The sequence below is a fragment of the Panthera leo genome, chromosome A2 (genome assembly GCF_018350215.1).
Source record: "Panthera leo isolate Ple1 chromosome A2, P.leo_Ple1_pat1.1, whole genome shotgun sequence".
NCBI classification, from domain to species: Eukaryota; Metazoa; Chordata; class Mammalia; order Carnivora; family Felidae; genus Panthera; species Panthera leo.
Genome location: NC_056680.1, coordinates 151,169,061 through 151,187,543, shown reverse-complemented (window position 1 = coordinate 151,187,543; position 18,483 = coordinate 151,169,061). Strand labels below are relative to the sequence as shown.

The 18,483-nt window shown below is 41.4% G+C and overlaps 1 protein-coding gene across 2 annotated transcripts in view; it reads left to right on the top strand.

Annotated features, from left to right (window-relative positions):
• The window catches only part of DGKI (diacylglycerol kinase iota), a 444,548-nt gene that overhangs the window by 311,988 nt on the left and 114,077 nt on the right, over positions 1-18,483 (top strand). For both annotated transcript variants that reach the window (XM_042927643.1, XM_042927642.1), the window contains one exon: positions 5,212-5,312. In XM_042927643.1, coding sequence (XP_042783577.1) covers positions 5,212-5,312 — 101 coding nt within the window. The remainder of the gene's footprint in view (positions 1-5,211; positions 5,313-18,483) is intronic.

The window sequence follows — 18,483 nt, the reverse complement described above, 5'->3', positions numbered from 1 at the left end:
GATCTGTGACTGTGGCTTCTGCTATGATATTATCTAGGATTAAATTAAAAAAACTTTTTAAACATTTATTTATTTTTGAGAGAGAGACACACAGAGCATGAGTGGGGGAGGGACAGAGAGAGAGGGAGACATAGAATCTGAAGCAGGCTCCAGGCTCTGAGCTGTCAGCACAGAGCCCGACATGGGGCTCAAACTCACAAATCAGGAGATCATGACCTGAGCCAAAGTCGGATTCTTAACCGACTGAGCTACCCAGGCACCCCTATCTAGGATTAAATTAAAAAAAAAAAAAAGGCTTGTAGAAGTTGAAGCCTCAGGGTATTAAAAAATACAACAACATTATATTCAACACTTATTCTTTACTAGGGATGTGCTAACTGCCTTACATGTATTTTCTCATTCACTGTTCACTGTATTCGTATTATCAGTTCCATTTTCAGATCAGAAAATGGTTTGGCCAAGGTAACTTCACAGTTCTCAATGCCAAACATGTATTAATTGACAGAGTTCAGATTGGAACTGAGATATTTCTGAGCTTACATCTTGCTTTGCACACTGGCTATAGTGTCTTAATATTAAAGGATATGATTCCCATATTATCCATGTTACCAATGAGTGGTGTTGCTGGTCTGGTCTGGTTATGTGGTGTTGCTGGTCTGGAAGTGACCCTGGGGAACAAAAGCACCCAACTCATTCTCTTTGTCCGTAAACGGTATCTATGTGAGAAGATTGGAATGAGGGGAGTCTGTTATCAGACTAAAAGAAACGTGTAGTAAAGAAACTGAAAGCGTGAAGGTTGAAGAGAGAGGAATGAGAACTGGGTGTAAGTTGAATAGCAGTGAGCATGCTGGGAGTTGTCTCGATCGCACTTCCAACTCCCCCCAGCCCCCAGCATCTCAGTGTAACAGGTGTGTGCAATGTGAATATGAGAAGGTGTCGTCTGGAGCCCAAGTGAGTGAATTTATTGCTTTCGTTGTAGTTCTTGAGGGAGTTGTCAGGGAGACTTTTGGGAGTTACATTCAGAGCCATGCACTTCTGACGTGCACAAAAAACTCAATCTTGACGTTTCACAGGAAATTTGTGAGAAGATGATAGGTTGAGGCCACTGTCTGGGTTGCGGAGAGAATTCAAATATTGCTGAGTCCCTTTTAGGAACCTTCAGTGACTCCTTGGAAGTCTGCTTTAGAACCCCCCATACAGAGCCAAATTCTGCATAAGAAGAGTTTGTGGTAGATGTTGGCGTGGAGGCAAATTCAGTTTAACCAGGACGTTTATCTCTTCTCTGCTCCACTAACTTTCTTGGAAAAATTGGATTTTAGAAAACTAATGGCACTGCTATTCCCCAGACTCTAAGGAACAGCTTTGTCATCGTCCACCTCCACTCAGCCATTAATGGGACATTAATATATTTTGACATGAAGGGACACAATTGAATTACTTGGCTTTCATTTAACATCTGTGTATTTTCTCTTTCCCCTGTTCTCGTTGTCTGTTTTCATGTTATTGGTTGGCCTGTAAAATACCTGTGGGAGGAGATCCAGGAGAATGATGACATTGTCGAGGCTAGACAGTTTCCCCAGCAGCTTGCACAGGTGCCTAGGGAGGCTCCTGCATATGCCCTGACCTTCTTCCATGACCCAGCAGCAGCCGATTCTATTGTTTATTAGCAGAACCTTATGTAGGGGAGCGGTTTTCAGAATAATAATTATGCCGGTGATAGCTGGTATCCTGAGCACTTTCAACATGCCAGACTTTTTTCTCAGCACGTTACCCGTATTGACCCATTTAATCCTCATAGTAGGTCTGTGAGGTGGATCCTCTCATCATCTCCGCCTTACCTACGAGGGAGCTGGAGCACAAGGTTACCTGATTAACCAATAATTGGAGGAGCTTTACTTCCCATCCGGGCAATCTGACTCAGAGTCTGAGCTCTTAGACTTGGCTGAGCTGCCTACCCTTCACGCCAGGATCCAAAATTACTCCAAGCAGATTTCCATCATGGACCCCGTGGTTGCTCTAAAATTTGCTGGTGGGCCTCAACACTTGATAGCAAGCCAAGCCCCAGGTCCCCTAGTCAGAAGAGTGGGTTTAAGCAAGCTGCTGCTGGTGGGAACATGGGATGCATTGTAAGTCCTCAGGAACAGACGGGAGCGGCCCGCAAGAGAGAGGGGGTGTGTAAGAAGGTGGGATGGGGGAGAGTGATAAGCGGTGAGTTTTCTTCTGCCTGGCTGATCACTCTGGAGATGAAGTGAGATAATATGTGAATTCATTTGGATTCTGGAAAGTTCCATTCAAATGACAGTTCATGTTGCACGTGCATGGTGGGCCACCCGTAAGGAAGGTCGGTGGAGGCCGTGGCTCAGGAGGCAGCAGTGTGTGGCTGGAATGGGTGGGCGCCGACACAAAGCTGGGAGGTGAAAGCCTGTGGACAGGGAGCGGGCACTGGTGGACTGTGAGAAAGGTGGTAAACACTGGTTAGCTAGTGGGGAGCCCCTGGGACAAGGCCGTATAGCGACTGGTCTCTAGTCATTCCTTCAACCCCATTGTCCACGCTACAGCTACTGCTGGAGCCAGGTCTTAGTCCTGACATCTCCAGCCCATTGGAGAAGACTAGACTTCACTGTCATTAGACCTACTGTAATCTTGAAATGTATGGAAGTAGAGGTCTTTCAACCTGCATCCTCCCCCCCCCCCCCCCCCCCCCGGAGGGTATGGTGGGCCACTACATTCTGTGCTTCCAGCTTCCCTCTTACCTGATGTACTTGTGGGGAAATGTTTGCTAAGTACAGTCTTGGCAGGTCACTGGGGTGAACTTGAAAATAAAAAGATCGGACCCCTCTTAATTTGGGGATAAGCATTTGATACACTGTATGGTCACTCTGTCAATTGCTTAAGTTCTTTCCTATCCTTTCCTATCTCTTTATGTCTAATACCTAACACCCTTTGCTGTAACTCTTATTTTTACTCTGGCTCTGAGTTACCATTTATTTACATATTGACATACTTTTAAAATATTTTCCTAAAAAGGATGATTCTCAGTGTGAAATAATCCCTAAATCCCATCATGTAGAGGTAACTGCTTGGGATAGCTTACTGAACATTTTCTCCAGACACTTGTGTACCTTTACAGATGCCGAGGTTCCACAGTTTACATGAAGGAGATTATTCCAGACATAATTTTCTCTAACTTTTTTTTCACTTCATAATGTTATAGTCGAACTTCCCTCCAAACAAAGGCGGATCTGCACACTCATTTGTACTGTTTGCCCAGTGTTCTCTTGTTTCAGTGCACCAGAGTTTACCGAGCTATCCCTCCACTCACTGCTTATTGATAAGAGTCTGAACACCACATAGAGATCATTCGACTTTGTTAATTCAGGCTCTGTGGTTTTGCCATCAAACCCATGGGATTCTTGGCCCCATATAATAGAACAAGCACGAAACCTATGAGTGAAGGGTCCAAGACTCTGCCCCCAGCTCTGCCACTTAGTAGCTCTGTGACCATAAAATCACTTTACCTTTCTGCACCTCAGCCTTCCTCTCTATAAAAGATGACATGGTATGCATGATATTTAAGGTATGTTCTAGCTTACAAATATGCCTTCAAATCATATCTCCCATCACTGCTTATGTCAGTTTTATTTATCAAAGCTGATGCCATGTCCGGCGCAATGCCCGTTACAAAGTGGACACCCAACAGACACACTTTGAACGGACCGATGTATTGATGTGTCTTCTCAAAACGTTCCCTCGCAAATATCAATCTTGTCATTTCATATTGGCTTAGTTTTTAGCCCAGTGAACCTCAGACATTTTTGTTTGTCCACCATCTCTCTTTAGAATTTATGCACGTCTATCTAAATATCTTTGTGTGGGAGGGGGAAGGAAGAGGACTATGTATGAGTATGCACATATGTGTCCATAGCTGGATATATATGTTGTTTTAAGGTATTAGAGTGGGAATCTACCTGTAGGGAGTTACTACTATACTTTGCCCTACGATGAAGCATTAGACAATAGAATGAGATTGAATTATTTCCCCCTCCTTCTTCCAGAGTTGCAGTGAAATTCCATACATGTGTGTGTGAGAGGTGGGGTGGGGGGTCTCAGTATCCAGATAATATTTAATCACTCCCTCCTCCCTCCTTCCATCTATCTTTTTCTTCTTCCTTCCCTCTTTTTCTTCTCTTTTTCCCCTTCTTTCCCTTTTCCATTCCTTCCCTTCTTTACTGAAATGAAGAGTAATGCTATTCTTTCTCCTTGGGTCAGTGGTGACTTTTATCCCATAATACAAGACAGGGGAAGCAATCCTTTATTTTCTAAAATTATCTGAACCAATGAAATCTAAGTATAGGGAAACAGTGAAGGATGAATGGGGATTGTGCTCTATTAATCCATTGAAGAAATGTTTTGATCCGTAGGAGTGCTGGCGAAAATTACATTGTTTCGCTCAACTAATGCCAGTGGTTAAACTAACCTGAAAATATTACTTAGTCCATGGAATCCAGGTAAAGAAATTCTGTGGGGAAACAGGATGCTTCAGAAAGCTTGGCACTACCCCCTTTCGTTTAACATGTGTCGCGAATTTTGTTAAAATGAATTACAACTTCATTCCCTTTCTAAAGAAAGTACCTTAGACATATTTTCATTTTTTTCCTTCATTTTGCGGCATTCAGAATCCCCACCACCGACAGCATTTATTGTCATAAACTTTGACTGAGAGGTGCCGTTAGACTGTTGGAGCCATTTTGAGCTCAGCCCTGTGTTTTCTCAATTCTTGGTCTGCTTTTTATAGTTTTTGTTTATTTGTTTCTTCTGAGGGCCAAACTGTCATAAGAGGCTGGTATGGACATACCTATCTACAGCAGTTTTTTATATGTCTACACCGCTTCTCACTATTTCAGATTAGCTGTGTCTAATTTATCATGGAACTAAACACATGATCTTACTAGACTTTTTAACACATTAAAAGCAAATAGGATTGGAGGAGCTTTCAGAAGCTTTTTCTGAGTATTTCCACGTTCTTACCTAAATTCCAGAAACTTGAGGTTTCTGTAGATGTATTCTCCAGATAATGGCTGTTTTCTGGTGTGAATGAGAACTTTTTCTTCCAAGCATGAAGAGATGTTTTGCCTTTAGTCCTTCCAGGTGCATGTGGCTCTCAATTCTACCCTTTCATTTATGTCTGACTACTCGGTTCTTGTTTTGCAGTCCCCAATCTGTCCCAGACCGCCTGAGGATCCGGGTGAACAAAATCAGTTTACAAGACTATGAAGGATTCCACTATGACAAAGAGAAACTTCGGGAAGCTTGTAAGTTGGAAGTGCTTCGTTGATTTCATGTGATCAGCCTGTCTTCAGCTTCTCGATCCTCCTTGGTTTGGATAGATTCATCTTGTGTCTGAAAACAATGGTTAGAGAAATAATGGAAAGTGTAGTAATACGTGAATGCCGAGTGGTGATTTATGGCTGAAGGAAATGGAACTGGAGAAAGGAAAGCAGCAGAATAAAATTATTATGTGGAAGATGCCAAATTAGGATCTCCTGGTGTATTAACCACTTCAGTCTCAAGTTTACCTAAAATGAGAAAGCGGAAGGCTGGCGAATGTCATGTGGTATAGTAACATGTAGAAAACTCTTGGGACAGCATGAGTCTTTCCCTGGAGCCAATATTACCAAATATTATCCTCATTCTTTATGCAGATGTGACATCGTTATCTATAAAGACATGTCTAACACTTCTAGCTATTATGTGATTGCATAATGTAAAAGGCCCACAGAATACCCAATGCCAGGATAAAGTGATTGATGGATGGTGAAATCCTGAAATCTTAAACTGACTCAACATATGAATGTTTCTCAATGTTCATATTTTCCATATGTTTCTTTAAATGGATAACTAATTTTAGTTCATCTTGTCTATCATTTAGTATTTATTGAGCACTTTTTATATTCCAGTCACTATTTTAGATCCCTGTCTGTATTGTGATACATGAGCTAACCAGGTAACATAGGCCGGAAGATGTTAAGACCACAGGTATGTTAGATAGTGGTGTTCTTGGCTCCCCCCTAATTGTGGAGGACGGCAGTCAAGTACAGTAAATTCAGAGACGATCAGGTCCAGTGTCCAAGGACACAGGCAGGGATGCTAACAGAAAGGAAGGAGTTTGATACGGAACCAGAGGTTTATGAACTAACACCCCATACTAGCTCTAAGCACAGACCTACCTAGAGTTGTAGAAGACACAAATAGCTAACACTGGCAGGAATACAGTAGGGACACGTTCCTGGGATAATGTCTTCCAGGCTCTGATTTCTGAACCTGTGATCCTGGAGTGGGGTTTAGTGGATGGAAATCTTGAAATCTAGGGTCAGTTTAAGGGGTGGGTGCAGGGACGTTCCAATCTGGAAGTGGCATTGAGTGAGGATCCATTTTCCTGGTAGTCCATCCAATCACTGAGCCTCCCAGAGAATTCTGTGTGAAATTTCTCCTTTCTCAATTCTCTCCACCACTTTAGCTTCCTTAACCCTTCTGGTTCTTTTCATTAAACATCAGTACCTTCTAGCTTCTCCTCAGCCTTCCCCCCAACCTCTGTCCCTCACTTTCATTTCCTTGGATGGGAAAGTTTTTTTTTTTTTAAATGTTTGTTTATTTTTGAGATAGAGTAAGGGAGGGAGGGGCAGAGAGAGGGAGACAGAGGATCCGAAGCAGGCTCTGTGCTGACAGCAGAGAGCCCGACATAGGGCTCGGCCTCACTAACTGTGAGATCATGACCTACGCCCAAGTCGGACGCTTAACTGACCGACTGAGCCACCAGGTGCTCCATGATAGGAACGTTTGAAGTGTACAAGGAGCAATTCCCTGAACTTTTGCATTCTGCCTTCTATAAATGGCAGGTTATATTTTCCAGTATAAATGAGATTATAAATAACAGACCAGCACAAATCTAATGTAACTCGTGACATGATGGGCATGTATGTTTGCCTTGGGAGGTGTAGCTCACAGTGTAAGTTAAACTGACTTTTGGAGGCTGCTAATTACAAAGAGGAGTGTTTTATGTTCTTTCTCGTTTCACACTTGTACCCACATAGCTTATAATTTTTGAAAAATTAAACATAATAATGGATCTCAAGTCAGTAATGTTTTTCAGTTTGCCATCAACTCTGAAGAAAGTCAGTTGGGAGTAGGGAAACATTTGAAATTTGGGGCTGAAATGAGATTTGAGGCTTATCTGTGGATTTCAATTATCTGTTCTATCTTTTCTGTAGCATTATCTGTCCACCATTGCCAGAGGTAATTGTGATTTGAGTTTTTACAAGAAGATGACATTTCTTGGCAAGTGCTTTACTCATCATATCTTATGTGATAAAACTTCTCTGTGAGGAAACTTCTTATCTCAAACTGGGGAGGTAACTTGGTATAAGTATAAATCCAATAAATTCAGGTGTCTCTGGGTCCCAGAAGGACACAAAAACATTCCAAGAAGGAATCAGAGAGTTACCTAATTCTAAATATTTGAGTTTGAAGGAAACAATATATTAATTAGAAGTAAAGATGGCCAACTCAGGCATCCCACATTGAATATGTAGTTATGATGCATCTAAAATGTGGTTGCTCAGGGAAGTTTGTCCTTTGGGGTTAAATATTTGATCCTTACCCTCACTCTCTTGCCTGATTCCAACTCGTAACCAACTACAGATTCAGTGGAAGGCTGGCAGAGCTCACATTGAGCATAAAGACAAAAACCAGCTCAAGTCCATATGTGATACACAATGCCAAAATAGATCTGTGATTTCAGAAGCATTAATTAAATAAAATACATAGAAAACATATATAAAAGGGATTTGAGGACAGTACTCTGACCTGCATCCCAAAGGGAGCGAATCCTCTTAGGCCATTTATTTATTGTCAACATACAAAGCCTAAAACTAAGGCAGTACTGCATTACCAGGTTTAAAAAATTAGTTCTCTTTCTTGATGATAACACTGAGTGATTCATCCAGGCAGCATGTGGCTGTTTCCCATCACTGTTTAATAGATCTTGCTCATGTGTCTGGATTGTTTTTTGTATTAGATTACAACTCCAATGTCTGTTGTCTGACAAAACCCCACTTCCGTCCGTAAGGCAGGTTTTCTTGGTCATTACAGATGGCAGCTCTTTTAATTACCTTGCTTATTTTAGCATAGAGAAAGATGACTACATTATTTCAAAGATTTGTCATCCCCCTTCCATTTAGCTCCAACTCGCCTGGGGGTCATTCCCCCTAAAATAATGCACAAAGAGGGTTAGTCTAGGCCAGTCCCTTCCTTGGCTCTTGCTGGTAAATTTCAGACTTATGTAAAAGTAATTAGAATCTCATTACTGGATTTGTGAATTATTAACCATCAAGATAGTGGCTATGATGTCCAAGAGGAAAGTCTATTCAGCTTAAAAGGTAGAACGTAAAGTGGTCATGTTAGAAAAAATTCTTAATGAAATCCATAAAGATAGCTGACACTTACTCCCATGATCTGAATCAAATCTATTAAATGAGTCCTTAATAAAGCATGTAATCATATAGTCTAGGAAAAGGATGATGAGTTTTTGAAAATCTTTTATATTTCTAACTCCAAAGGAGTTTCACTGATGCGACATACATTTTTTTTTTTTTTTTTATCTAGAATAACTTGATACTGGCCGAGATTTAACTCTTATCTCATGTAAACTGGCTAAACTTGACTTCTGGCATTAGCTTCTCTGCCCTTTTGAATTGCCCTGATAATTCATACAAGTCTAGGCCCTAAATCAGAAGCAAAAACAAGGTTGGAATTTATTGAAAATAGGTGTAGCCTATTAAGGTAGGAGAGGACTAACATTTGCTGTATATCAGGTATAGTGTTCATAACCCCTTTACATTTTTTTCAATGTAATGGAAATTATATGGATGTTCATGCGTATATATAATAAATATATAATATCTCAGTATATTATTCTCTGGCTTACATTAATGATATTAGGATCGTAGCTTAGACAATTGTTTTTATGAAATTCCCTTGTCTTTGGTTTACCGATTTAGTGGAAGGGTCAGAAATATCTGTGTTGGAATTGCAGTTGCAACCTTGACCACGTAGTTAATCTCTCTGATGATCCTAACTCTCATCTCCAAAACAGGAATAGAATTGCGGCAGGAATGGGAGAGTGAAATGTAATCTTGCGGGTGAAACTGTGGTGCAAAGGATGGCACGCTACCATGCTTTCCCAAAATGGTAGCTGTGATTGTTGTGGTTGCTGTTGCTCAGGACACGCTCCAGGCCCGCTGGCTGCCCTTCGGTCTGCAGATCGGGAGGCCAGCTGACCTCTTCCACACGTGGCTCCCACTTGAATGTGCACGTGCTTCCGACCCACTGTCTCACTTTCAAAAACAGCATTGAAAACACCGATAGATATCACAGAAAGATTATGGCAAGAGAATACGATTAATCATTTGATTTACATTTATTGTGTCTGCCAGTACAAGAGTGCTCTGATGGCTGGATGTATAAACATGAGATGTGTAAACACTGCCCATATTTGGTGATCTGGCCAGATATCTGCACACTTCATTAAAAAAAATTTTTTTTTTTTATCTTAGAGAGTGAAAGAGAGAGAGGAAGAGAGAGAGAGAATCTTAATCAGGCTCCATGCTCAGTGCAGAGCCCAGTGCAGGGCTCAATCCCACCACCTGGGATCATGACCTGAGCTGAAATCAAGAGTTGGATGCTCACCCGAGCCACTCAGGTGCCCTGTGTACTTCTTTCTTTAAGTCCCAAGACGGTTTCATATGTATATCATCTGGTATCCAGCACTGATTAAAAAAAAACAACAACTTATTTTGGAATAACTTTAGATTTCTAAACAAGTTACGAAGATACTACTGGGAGTTCCTGTACACCCTTTACCCTATTATGTTCCCTATTGTTGAACATTGTATATTACCGTGGTACCTGTGTCAAAGAAACTCATATTTGCTTCATTATTCTTTTAAATTATTTTTTTTTTTAACGTTTATTTATTTTTGAGACAGAGAGAGACAGAGCATGAACGGGGGAGGGGCAGAGAGAGAGGGAGGCACAGAATCGGAAGCAGGCTCCAGGCTCCGAGCCATCAGCCCAGAGCCCGACGCGGGGCTCGAACTCGCGGACCGCGAGATCGTGACCTGAGCTGAAGCCGGACACTTAACCGACTGAGCCACCCAGGCGCCCCCATTATTCTTAACTAAACTCTGGACTTTCTATTCTAGGATCCAGTCCAGGATATCACCTTGCATTGGGTAGACATGGCATATCTTCCCAGCCTCCTTTGATCTGTTTCTCAAGTTCTCAGTCTTTTTTCTTTTTTCTCCCCATAATGGTCTTGAGGAATACTGGCCAGGTATCCTATAGACTATCCCCCAATCTGGCTTTGCCTATTATTTTACTCATAACTAGACTGGAGTTGTGGGCTCTTGAAAAACAAATACTACAGAGCTGAAGTCTCTTTTTGTCCCATTATCTTAGGGGTATATGATATCCACACGACATCCATGATGATGGTAAACCTGATCATTTGGCTAAGGTTGTATTTGCTAGGTTTCTCCACTGCAAAGCTACTAATTTTTTTCCCCTTTCCCTGTGTTACTTTTTGTAAGTCACCAAGTTTAACCTGTCCTCAAACTTGGGGGAGGTGGATCACTTGAATTTTCATGCTTTCCAGTTTCCATATTTGACCTCAAGTGAATGTAACACATTTGTCAAAATGGTGGAGCCATTCAGTCAAGATGCATTCATGCTTCCAAAAACTATGTATTTGCAACAAATATATGCCAGATACCATGTTAGATGCTAAGCATTAGAAGATGAAACTGGGACATTGAACATTACGGTATCATTTATTCAATACACATTTATTGAGTGCTTACTCCAAGCAAACCATGGTGGAGAAAAAAAGCCAAAACAGAAATAGTCCCTGCTTCGCTGGAATTTTTTTTTCATGTGATGAGAATTGCAGTAGGGCTATGGAAGTACTAGGTACCTATTTTCCCAGCAAACACCACTTAAATAACTAAAGAAAGGGATAGGAATTTATAAGCGAGAATGAGAAAAGCCAATTTAAGCACTAATTAGTTGTATGACCCTGGACAATACATTTATCCTCTTCAGGCTTTAAGTGCTTTATCTGCGAAATGCAGTGGTTAAACTAGGTGTTAGTTTAGAAAACTAACATTAGAAAATTGTGAACATTAGAAAATTGTGTGTATGCATTTTGCTTCATGAATTTGCTATAAATACTGACTTTTCTTTCTGTTGATTACTTCATCTAAAATTGAATATTTCCCCCTCATTTAACAAGTTGATAACTGGGCTATTCAGTAGAGATAAGGCCTCCATTTGGTGGGGGTAGGTGTTCCATTTTGAAATCTCTCTCAGGAGTTAGATGGTATCAGTCTGTTCTCTGAAGGGCACTGTCCATCCCTTTGTGAGTGTTTGTCTTTTCCTATTTTCATGGGTTGGCATTTACCCAGAGTGCTTATGTTCTTTACTGTCTTCTCCATCTTTTTTCTGAATCTTATATTTCTCTTTTCATTTAAAATGTAATAATAAGTAAAAATAATAGTCAACTCATAGTGCACTATCACTGTGAGCAAGGAAATGTCTTAACATTTCTACTCCTATCATATAATTTAATTCTCCCCCAAATTCTGAGGTTTTGGGCTGAGCAACTTGGTAAATAGAGGTAGGGGACATGTAGAGGACCCACAGTGACCAAGAAGCAGCACGTGGTGAGCTAGAAAACAAACAAACAGACAGCCTGTTGATTGCAAGCCTAGAGAAGAAAAATGTTTTATGAAAGAACAGTGAGAGAACGCTGTGAAAGCCCCAGAGTCAGAGAGGTGGAGGAAGAATTGCATGCTAAGAGCTGATCATTGGATTTGGGCAGAGGGCGGTTATTAGTCACCTCACGAGAGGTTAAGGGTGAAAAGATGAATAGAGTTGGTACATGTCCACACCGGAGTGAGGGAAGTAAGTCTGCACAGGTTGCTCTTGTTAGATGTTTAGCTATAAAGGGGAGGAGAGAATGGGCTGGTGGCTGGAAGGGGATGTGGTATCCAGGGAGGACATCTTTCTACTTGTCAGATAGTGCAGCTGTCTCTGCTGATGGGGCGCTTTACTGGAGAGAGAGAACTCGATTGAAGAGAGAAGGTCAGCTCCAGGGGGAATGGCTTTGTGTGGGTGGAGATGGGACCTAGGGCCCAGTGAGAGCTGGAGGCAGGCTCTGCAGAGTACAGAGCAGGAAGGCAGAGGAGCGATACACAGGCAGGTAAGTTGAAGGTTTGGGTACTCGGGAGAAGACGTCCCGTTCTGATGATTTTTATTTTCTCAGTGAAATAAGAAGCAAGGCTACAGGCTAATGGTTGGGATAGGAGGGTATCAGTGTTCAGAAAGAGCAGAGAAAGTTGGAAATAATCAATTTGAGGAGCAACACAATGAATGGACCAGGCAGGATTGCTGAGCATCACTTTAGATATAGATGATTTAATTCACTGGCTTTTCATAAGAATGTGTGGAGTCTGACTCATCAGTTCCTAGGGGTCTTGACTTAAAAATGAGTGCACTCTCAGGGGCACCTGGGTGGCTCAGTCCCTTAAGCATCCAACTTCGGCTCAGGTCATGATCTCACAGTTTGTGGGTTTGAGCCCCGTGTCACTCCCTGCTGGCAGCTCAGAGCCTGGAGCCTGCTTCAGATTCTGTGTCTCCCTCTCTCTCCAACCCTCCCCTGCTCGGGCTCTATCTGTCTCTTTCTCTCTCAAAAATAAGCAAACATTAAAAAGAATTAAAAAAACAAACAAACAAACAAAAACGAGTGCATTCTCTTTCTTTCCAACTCCAGAGATTCAGATGCCAGGAGAATATTAGACATGAAGATGATAATCTTATTTTTAATATAAATCCCTTTGTAATCTAACTCTGATTATCATCCAAAGCCTTGCTTTGTTTATAAGAAAAGACGCTTCCAGAACTGTGGTGAGGTCGATGCTGATGACCTTAAGTCTCAGGCTAGGAAATAAGCCTAAAGTGTTGATATTTATTTGATCCTTCTTTCATTGTTGAAACTTAGCATTTGGTAATGAGAACCGTCAACTCCAGGTATAGCTTCAAGTCTCCGCCCAAAGGAATATTTTTCATTTTCATTAGTTTATTCTGTGCACACGCACAAAATAATGACCAGTTCTTACTGCTTACACAGCATCCCAGTTTGTTTTGTTGGGACCTTCCTGGGTGGACAGCTGTAGGGTATCAGCTCAGATGGCAGGTAGGCTTCTCTTTAAAGACTTCCTTCTAAGAGCTTTGTATAAAATTTTTGCTTTTTAATCCTCATGTTAACATGTGAGTGGTGTGGGATCAGCCGCTGCAGTCATGGCATCATATTTAATAATAAAAACACCTAGTGTTTGCCCGCTGCATCATGGTTTACAGAGGGCTTCTCTATGTGCTGTGTGCATGTGTTTTCATGGGGACACTTTGATTCATCACACCGTGACAGGATTTGAACTTACATGTCTCTTCTAATCCAGTACACTGTCCTTTTTTTTTTTTTTTTAAGTTTATTTATTTTTGAGAGAGACGAGAGAGCACAAGCAGGGGAGGAGCAGAGACAGAGGGGGGACAGAGGATCTGAAGCAGGCTCCATGCTGACAGCAGAGAGCCCGATGCAGGGCTTGAACCCATGAACAGTGAGATCATGACCTGAGCCGAAGTCAGACGCTTCACCAACTGAGCCACCCAGGCGCCCCTAGAAATGTGTTTTAAAAAAGAGTTTGGGATCATAGTTTTTGTTGTTGGTTGGGTTTCCTCAGAAACAGACTCTGAGGCTTTTGAGTTTTACACGTATGAGGCTTATTGGGGATTCTTCAAGAGGGAACAGCAGTTGTGAAAAGGGAGAAAAGTAGCGTCAGGCCGAGGAGGAAGTTGAGCTGTAATAGTTGCCAGAGGGACGTTTGCATCTGGGATGGCCATTTAGGATTGTCCCAGTTGAAACAAGGATTGTTTCCTTGGGAGGAAGCAAACCCTGAGTAGGGTAGCTTCCTTCCTGGAGAGGAACTCAGCCATGAGCTATGAGTAGAGCCAACAGCCAACACTTCAGCAGCTGAGGGAACGAGTGCCTCAGTCCCATCGTGGATCCGGGTGGGGCACTTCACTTCCGAAAGCCTCATCTCGTTTATGTAACTGAGCTCCTGATTTTTAAACTAAGGCCAGGAAGGAACCACCTACATGCTAGAAATCCTTGAGTCCATTCATTCACTTCTTCATTAACAACTATTTACCGAATACCTACCATGTACCAAGTGCTGTTCTAGGTGCTAGGGATTAGAGTCATACGATCACTAGCCTCCAAAGTTTTCTTTGTATTTTTTGATCCTACCATTCCAAATTCAGGGAATTGGAATATAAGTTACCTTCTTTTGATGTGTCAGAATTTGGTAAAAAAAAACACAAAATGTTAATGATGACCTTTTCTTAACAGTTCTTTTTTGACATGAACTATTATTAAGCTAAATATTCTCCACTTGGAATTTGAGTGATTAAAATTGGAAACTGAAATGCAAGGCAATCTAAATTTCAGGCTATTTCTAGCCTAACACTGGAGTCAGAATTAACTCCAGAGTTTGATCTTCAACAAGATGGACATTTCTTCTCTGTATTCTTCCAGTTTATTGGTAAAACTATTGAACTGAATAGACCTAAGGACAGAAATGTGTGCTAATGTGAAAATAACCTCTTTGCAGATTGACTCAGAACGACAATTGTATGTGCTACTAACATTAGGTAAAAGATGTAGGCTTTTCATAGTTCATCCTGGGGAAAGCACTCTTTTTTAATAATACTTAGTGGGTTTCCTGAATGACTGATCCATGGCACTATTTGGGAGTCACTGATAAATAGAATTAGAGAGTCCCCTGGGTTGTCAGATTCTAAGGATGTGTTTGCTTAAATCTGCCCTATTTCACATCTCTCCGTTAGCGGCTGTCTACTTGTAATTAGTTTATTCTTTTTGCTTCCAGAAAGAGATTTAGGCCTCTTCAGAAGATTTTAGGAAATCTGTCATTAATTCTGCACATGTATCCAATGAACTCAGAAATTCACAGCTGCATGACTGAATGTGTCCTCAGTATCTAACTGTTGGTGACCTTGCCCATCACCATACAGTACAATGGACAGTATGATATGCAAAAAAAAAAAAAAAAAAATGTGAAAACATTTGAAGTTGTGTCGCTAACTATAATTTTGAGTATTTAAGTTTTGGAACAGTTAGGAATCTTTGCTTTTGGATACTTAATGTTTCATTTGACTTCTGTATTTATATGGCTGGTCGGGGCACATAACCAAGATTCCATTGTCATAACCAAGTATTTGTTAGCTCCTAAATACTAGAGCACTGGCTCTCATCAGTTATCAGTGATGGTTCTTCTCTGTAGCTAGGAATTTTGCAAATACTACCTTACGGATAAATGTACCTGGGAAAAAATTATGTTGTTTTCTAGTGTGCATCATCAAGTATATTCTAGAACTCACCATTAAAAGCTGCTATTACATTTCACACTGGGAATAACTCCCAAGGGATTTTATAACACATTTTGTCGTTGCAGAATTTCACTAGAATTTCTTTGTGTGTGATATTAGGAATTTTCATTGAAATGGAGTTCTTACCATCAAAAATAGAAATTTACATCATTGTTGGTAAATTTCGATATTAAGTTGGAAGATTATGACATTTCATAAAATTGTTTCATCTGGACCTTTGGTTTGTATTATAGTAAGAGTATTGGGCCTTTGCCCATACTTTCCCCAGATTATCACTGGTAATATAAGAGCCAAATTCATCAGAAGTAGGGAAAAAGAAAGCTTGTGCAATTTTAAACATATTAGCCATTATTGGGTTGCATTCTCCATCTGACTTCTATTTTGGTTCAGAAGACTGTTGTAACTTTTTTTTTTCTGGATTTCTCTTTCTTCTGCTTTTCCATTGATTATGCCTGTATGCTGGTGATTACAAAGAGGAAAAGAAAAGGATCTATTGCTGCCTAATTCTGATTTCCTGAGGGTCTGTATTACGGGCTTTGGATGGATGTCTGGGGGTTAGGACATGGTCTTTCTTCCTCCTTCCTTCCTCTATTCTTGGTTCTCCAGGCATGAGAATATTTTCTAAAAAAAAACTTTAATGCTTATTTATTTATTTATTTATTTATTTTTAATGTTATTTAGTTTTGAGAGAGAGAGAGACAGAGCATGAGTGGGGGAGAGGCAGAATGAGAGGGAGACACAGAATCCGGAGCAGGCTCCAGGCTACGAGCTGTCAGCACAGAGCCTGATGCGGCGCTCGAACTCACAGACTGCGAGATCATGACCTGAGCCGAAGTCAGATGCTTAACCGACAGAGCCACCCAGGTGCCCCAGTGCTTATTTATTTTTAAGAGAGAGAAAAACAGAGAAAGAGACAGAGCCTGAATGGGGGAGGGGCAGAAAGAGAGGGAGACACAGAATCGGAAGCAGGCTCCAGGCTCTGGGCTGTCAGCACAGAGCCCCATGCGGGGCTTGAACTCACGAACCGCGAGATCATGACCCGAGCTGAAGTCTGATGCTTAACTGACTGAACTACCCAGGCACCCCTAGTCTTGAGAATATTCTTAAGAATTCTGCCAGTAACAACATGCTAACTCAGAAACCCCTTTCAGATAGTTGAGGTGTTATCAACTGCCTTTGAGGCATTTATAAGTGGTCTTTGTTGTCCATCATTACAAAAGACACTTTTATGTTGTTTTCATAACCAAACCACCCATCTCTCCCTCTCTTTCTCTCTTAATGTCCCTCCTCCCAGCCCTCCCTGACCCTTCATCTCACCATCTGTTTCCTCCACTCTCTCACGAGCTCAACAGGCACCAGTCCACTGTGGCATTAGGGAGGTTACAAGGAGGTTATAGCTGCCATGGCCACTCTAAACAACCTTGAGGCTCCCTTGTGTCTTTTCCTTTTCACTCCCCAATTGTTCACAGAGTTGATTGCTTGACTTTAATCTCTCTCCCACATGTCTCTCTCCCACAGTCTTCTCTTCTGGGCTTCACCATTGCTCTTCTCCTTGAACGCTAAAGCTCTTCCTAACTCACCTTCCTGCCACTCACCTTGTCTTCCACATCTCCTCCAATGATTTTTCTAAAACGTCAAAGAAAAATTGCCCTGGAACAATTAAACAGGGGAGGAAGGATTTATTCAAGAGTATTGCAATAGAGAACCAAGAGTCAACTCTGCTGTGACAAAAGGCGGGGAATTTTTAAGCCCTGGGGTGAGTGGGTAGAAAAGTAGCAGAGGATATTAGCAGGACGCTAGTCAGTGTGATCAGGCCATCCGTGCTTGCTGCTGATTAGCAGTACTTGGTTAGGCTCCTACCCACCCACGGAGCCTTGAAAAGCAGGACACAATCTTCCTTGAAGGCATCAGAGAGATGCCTCCCAGATCTTTGAGAAAGACATTCTAGGGTTGCAAAAGTCTGAGAGGCTGGGAGAAGATTGACATCTTAAAAAGACAGAGAAATAATTTACAATTGAAAGTCTTCTAAATAAGAACTGAGAGGTCAGGCACCGTGTCAAGTATAGTCAAGCCAAGGGTCACATTAAGGCCTTCTAGGTTGATGTAAATCTGAAACCTTTACCATCTGTTGGAAACCCTATAATATCTGCCCATCTTTTGAGAATAAGGCTCCACTCCTTAGTATAAAAAACCCCCACAAGCTTCTGGCCTTGACCTCACCTCCTTGTACTCTTTACCCACTTATTTTTGTAAGTCCTAAACATTTTCATGCCTTGGTTTCTTAGAATCTAAGGATGGTCTAAGACTGAGACTTTCCTGTGCCTGAGAAATTCTTGTCTCTGTTGCTAAACTCCCTTACTGTCTTCATTTGGGGTAACTTTTTGTGAAGTGCGTCCTGTCCTAAGAAATGGGCAGCTTCTCTGCGTCCTATGCACACTAGATTCTCATTGGTCAGAATTGAAGTCACAAGGTCTATAATGGAGAGGATGTATTTAATGTCCCTCTTCCTTTCCCGGTCTGTAACACCTTGAGGGCAGGTACTGAGTCTTAGTGTTGCTTCTCACCTCCTAGCACCAGTTGTCTCTGGAAGAAGAAAATCCTTAAAACTTGTGTGCTGAATGATTAAGTGGAGGACTTGTAGGCCTGAAAAATATTTTCATACGCTATCTGTTACACAATTGCCTAGTTAAGTAAAAGTGAATATTAGGAGTTGTTATGTGAGATTATGAACGACAAAACATTTAAGAGGATTTTTAAAAAAGTGGGTTGGATGTCCCTTGGGTTGCCTTCTCAGGTAGTTTATAATTGGGATAAGAAGCAGAATTGGATCTGTAGTTTGAAACCCAGATTTGTAGAGAAACTACTACTTTGTAGAAAGCACACCTTGAAAATACTGTCCTCACA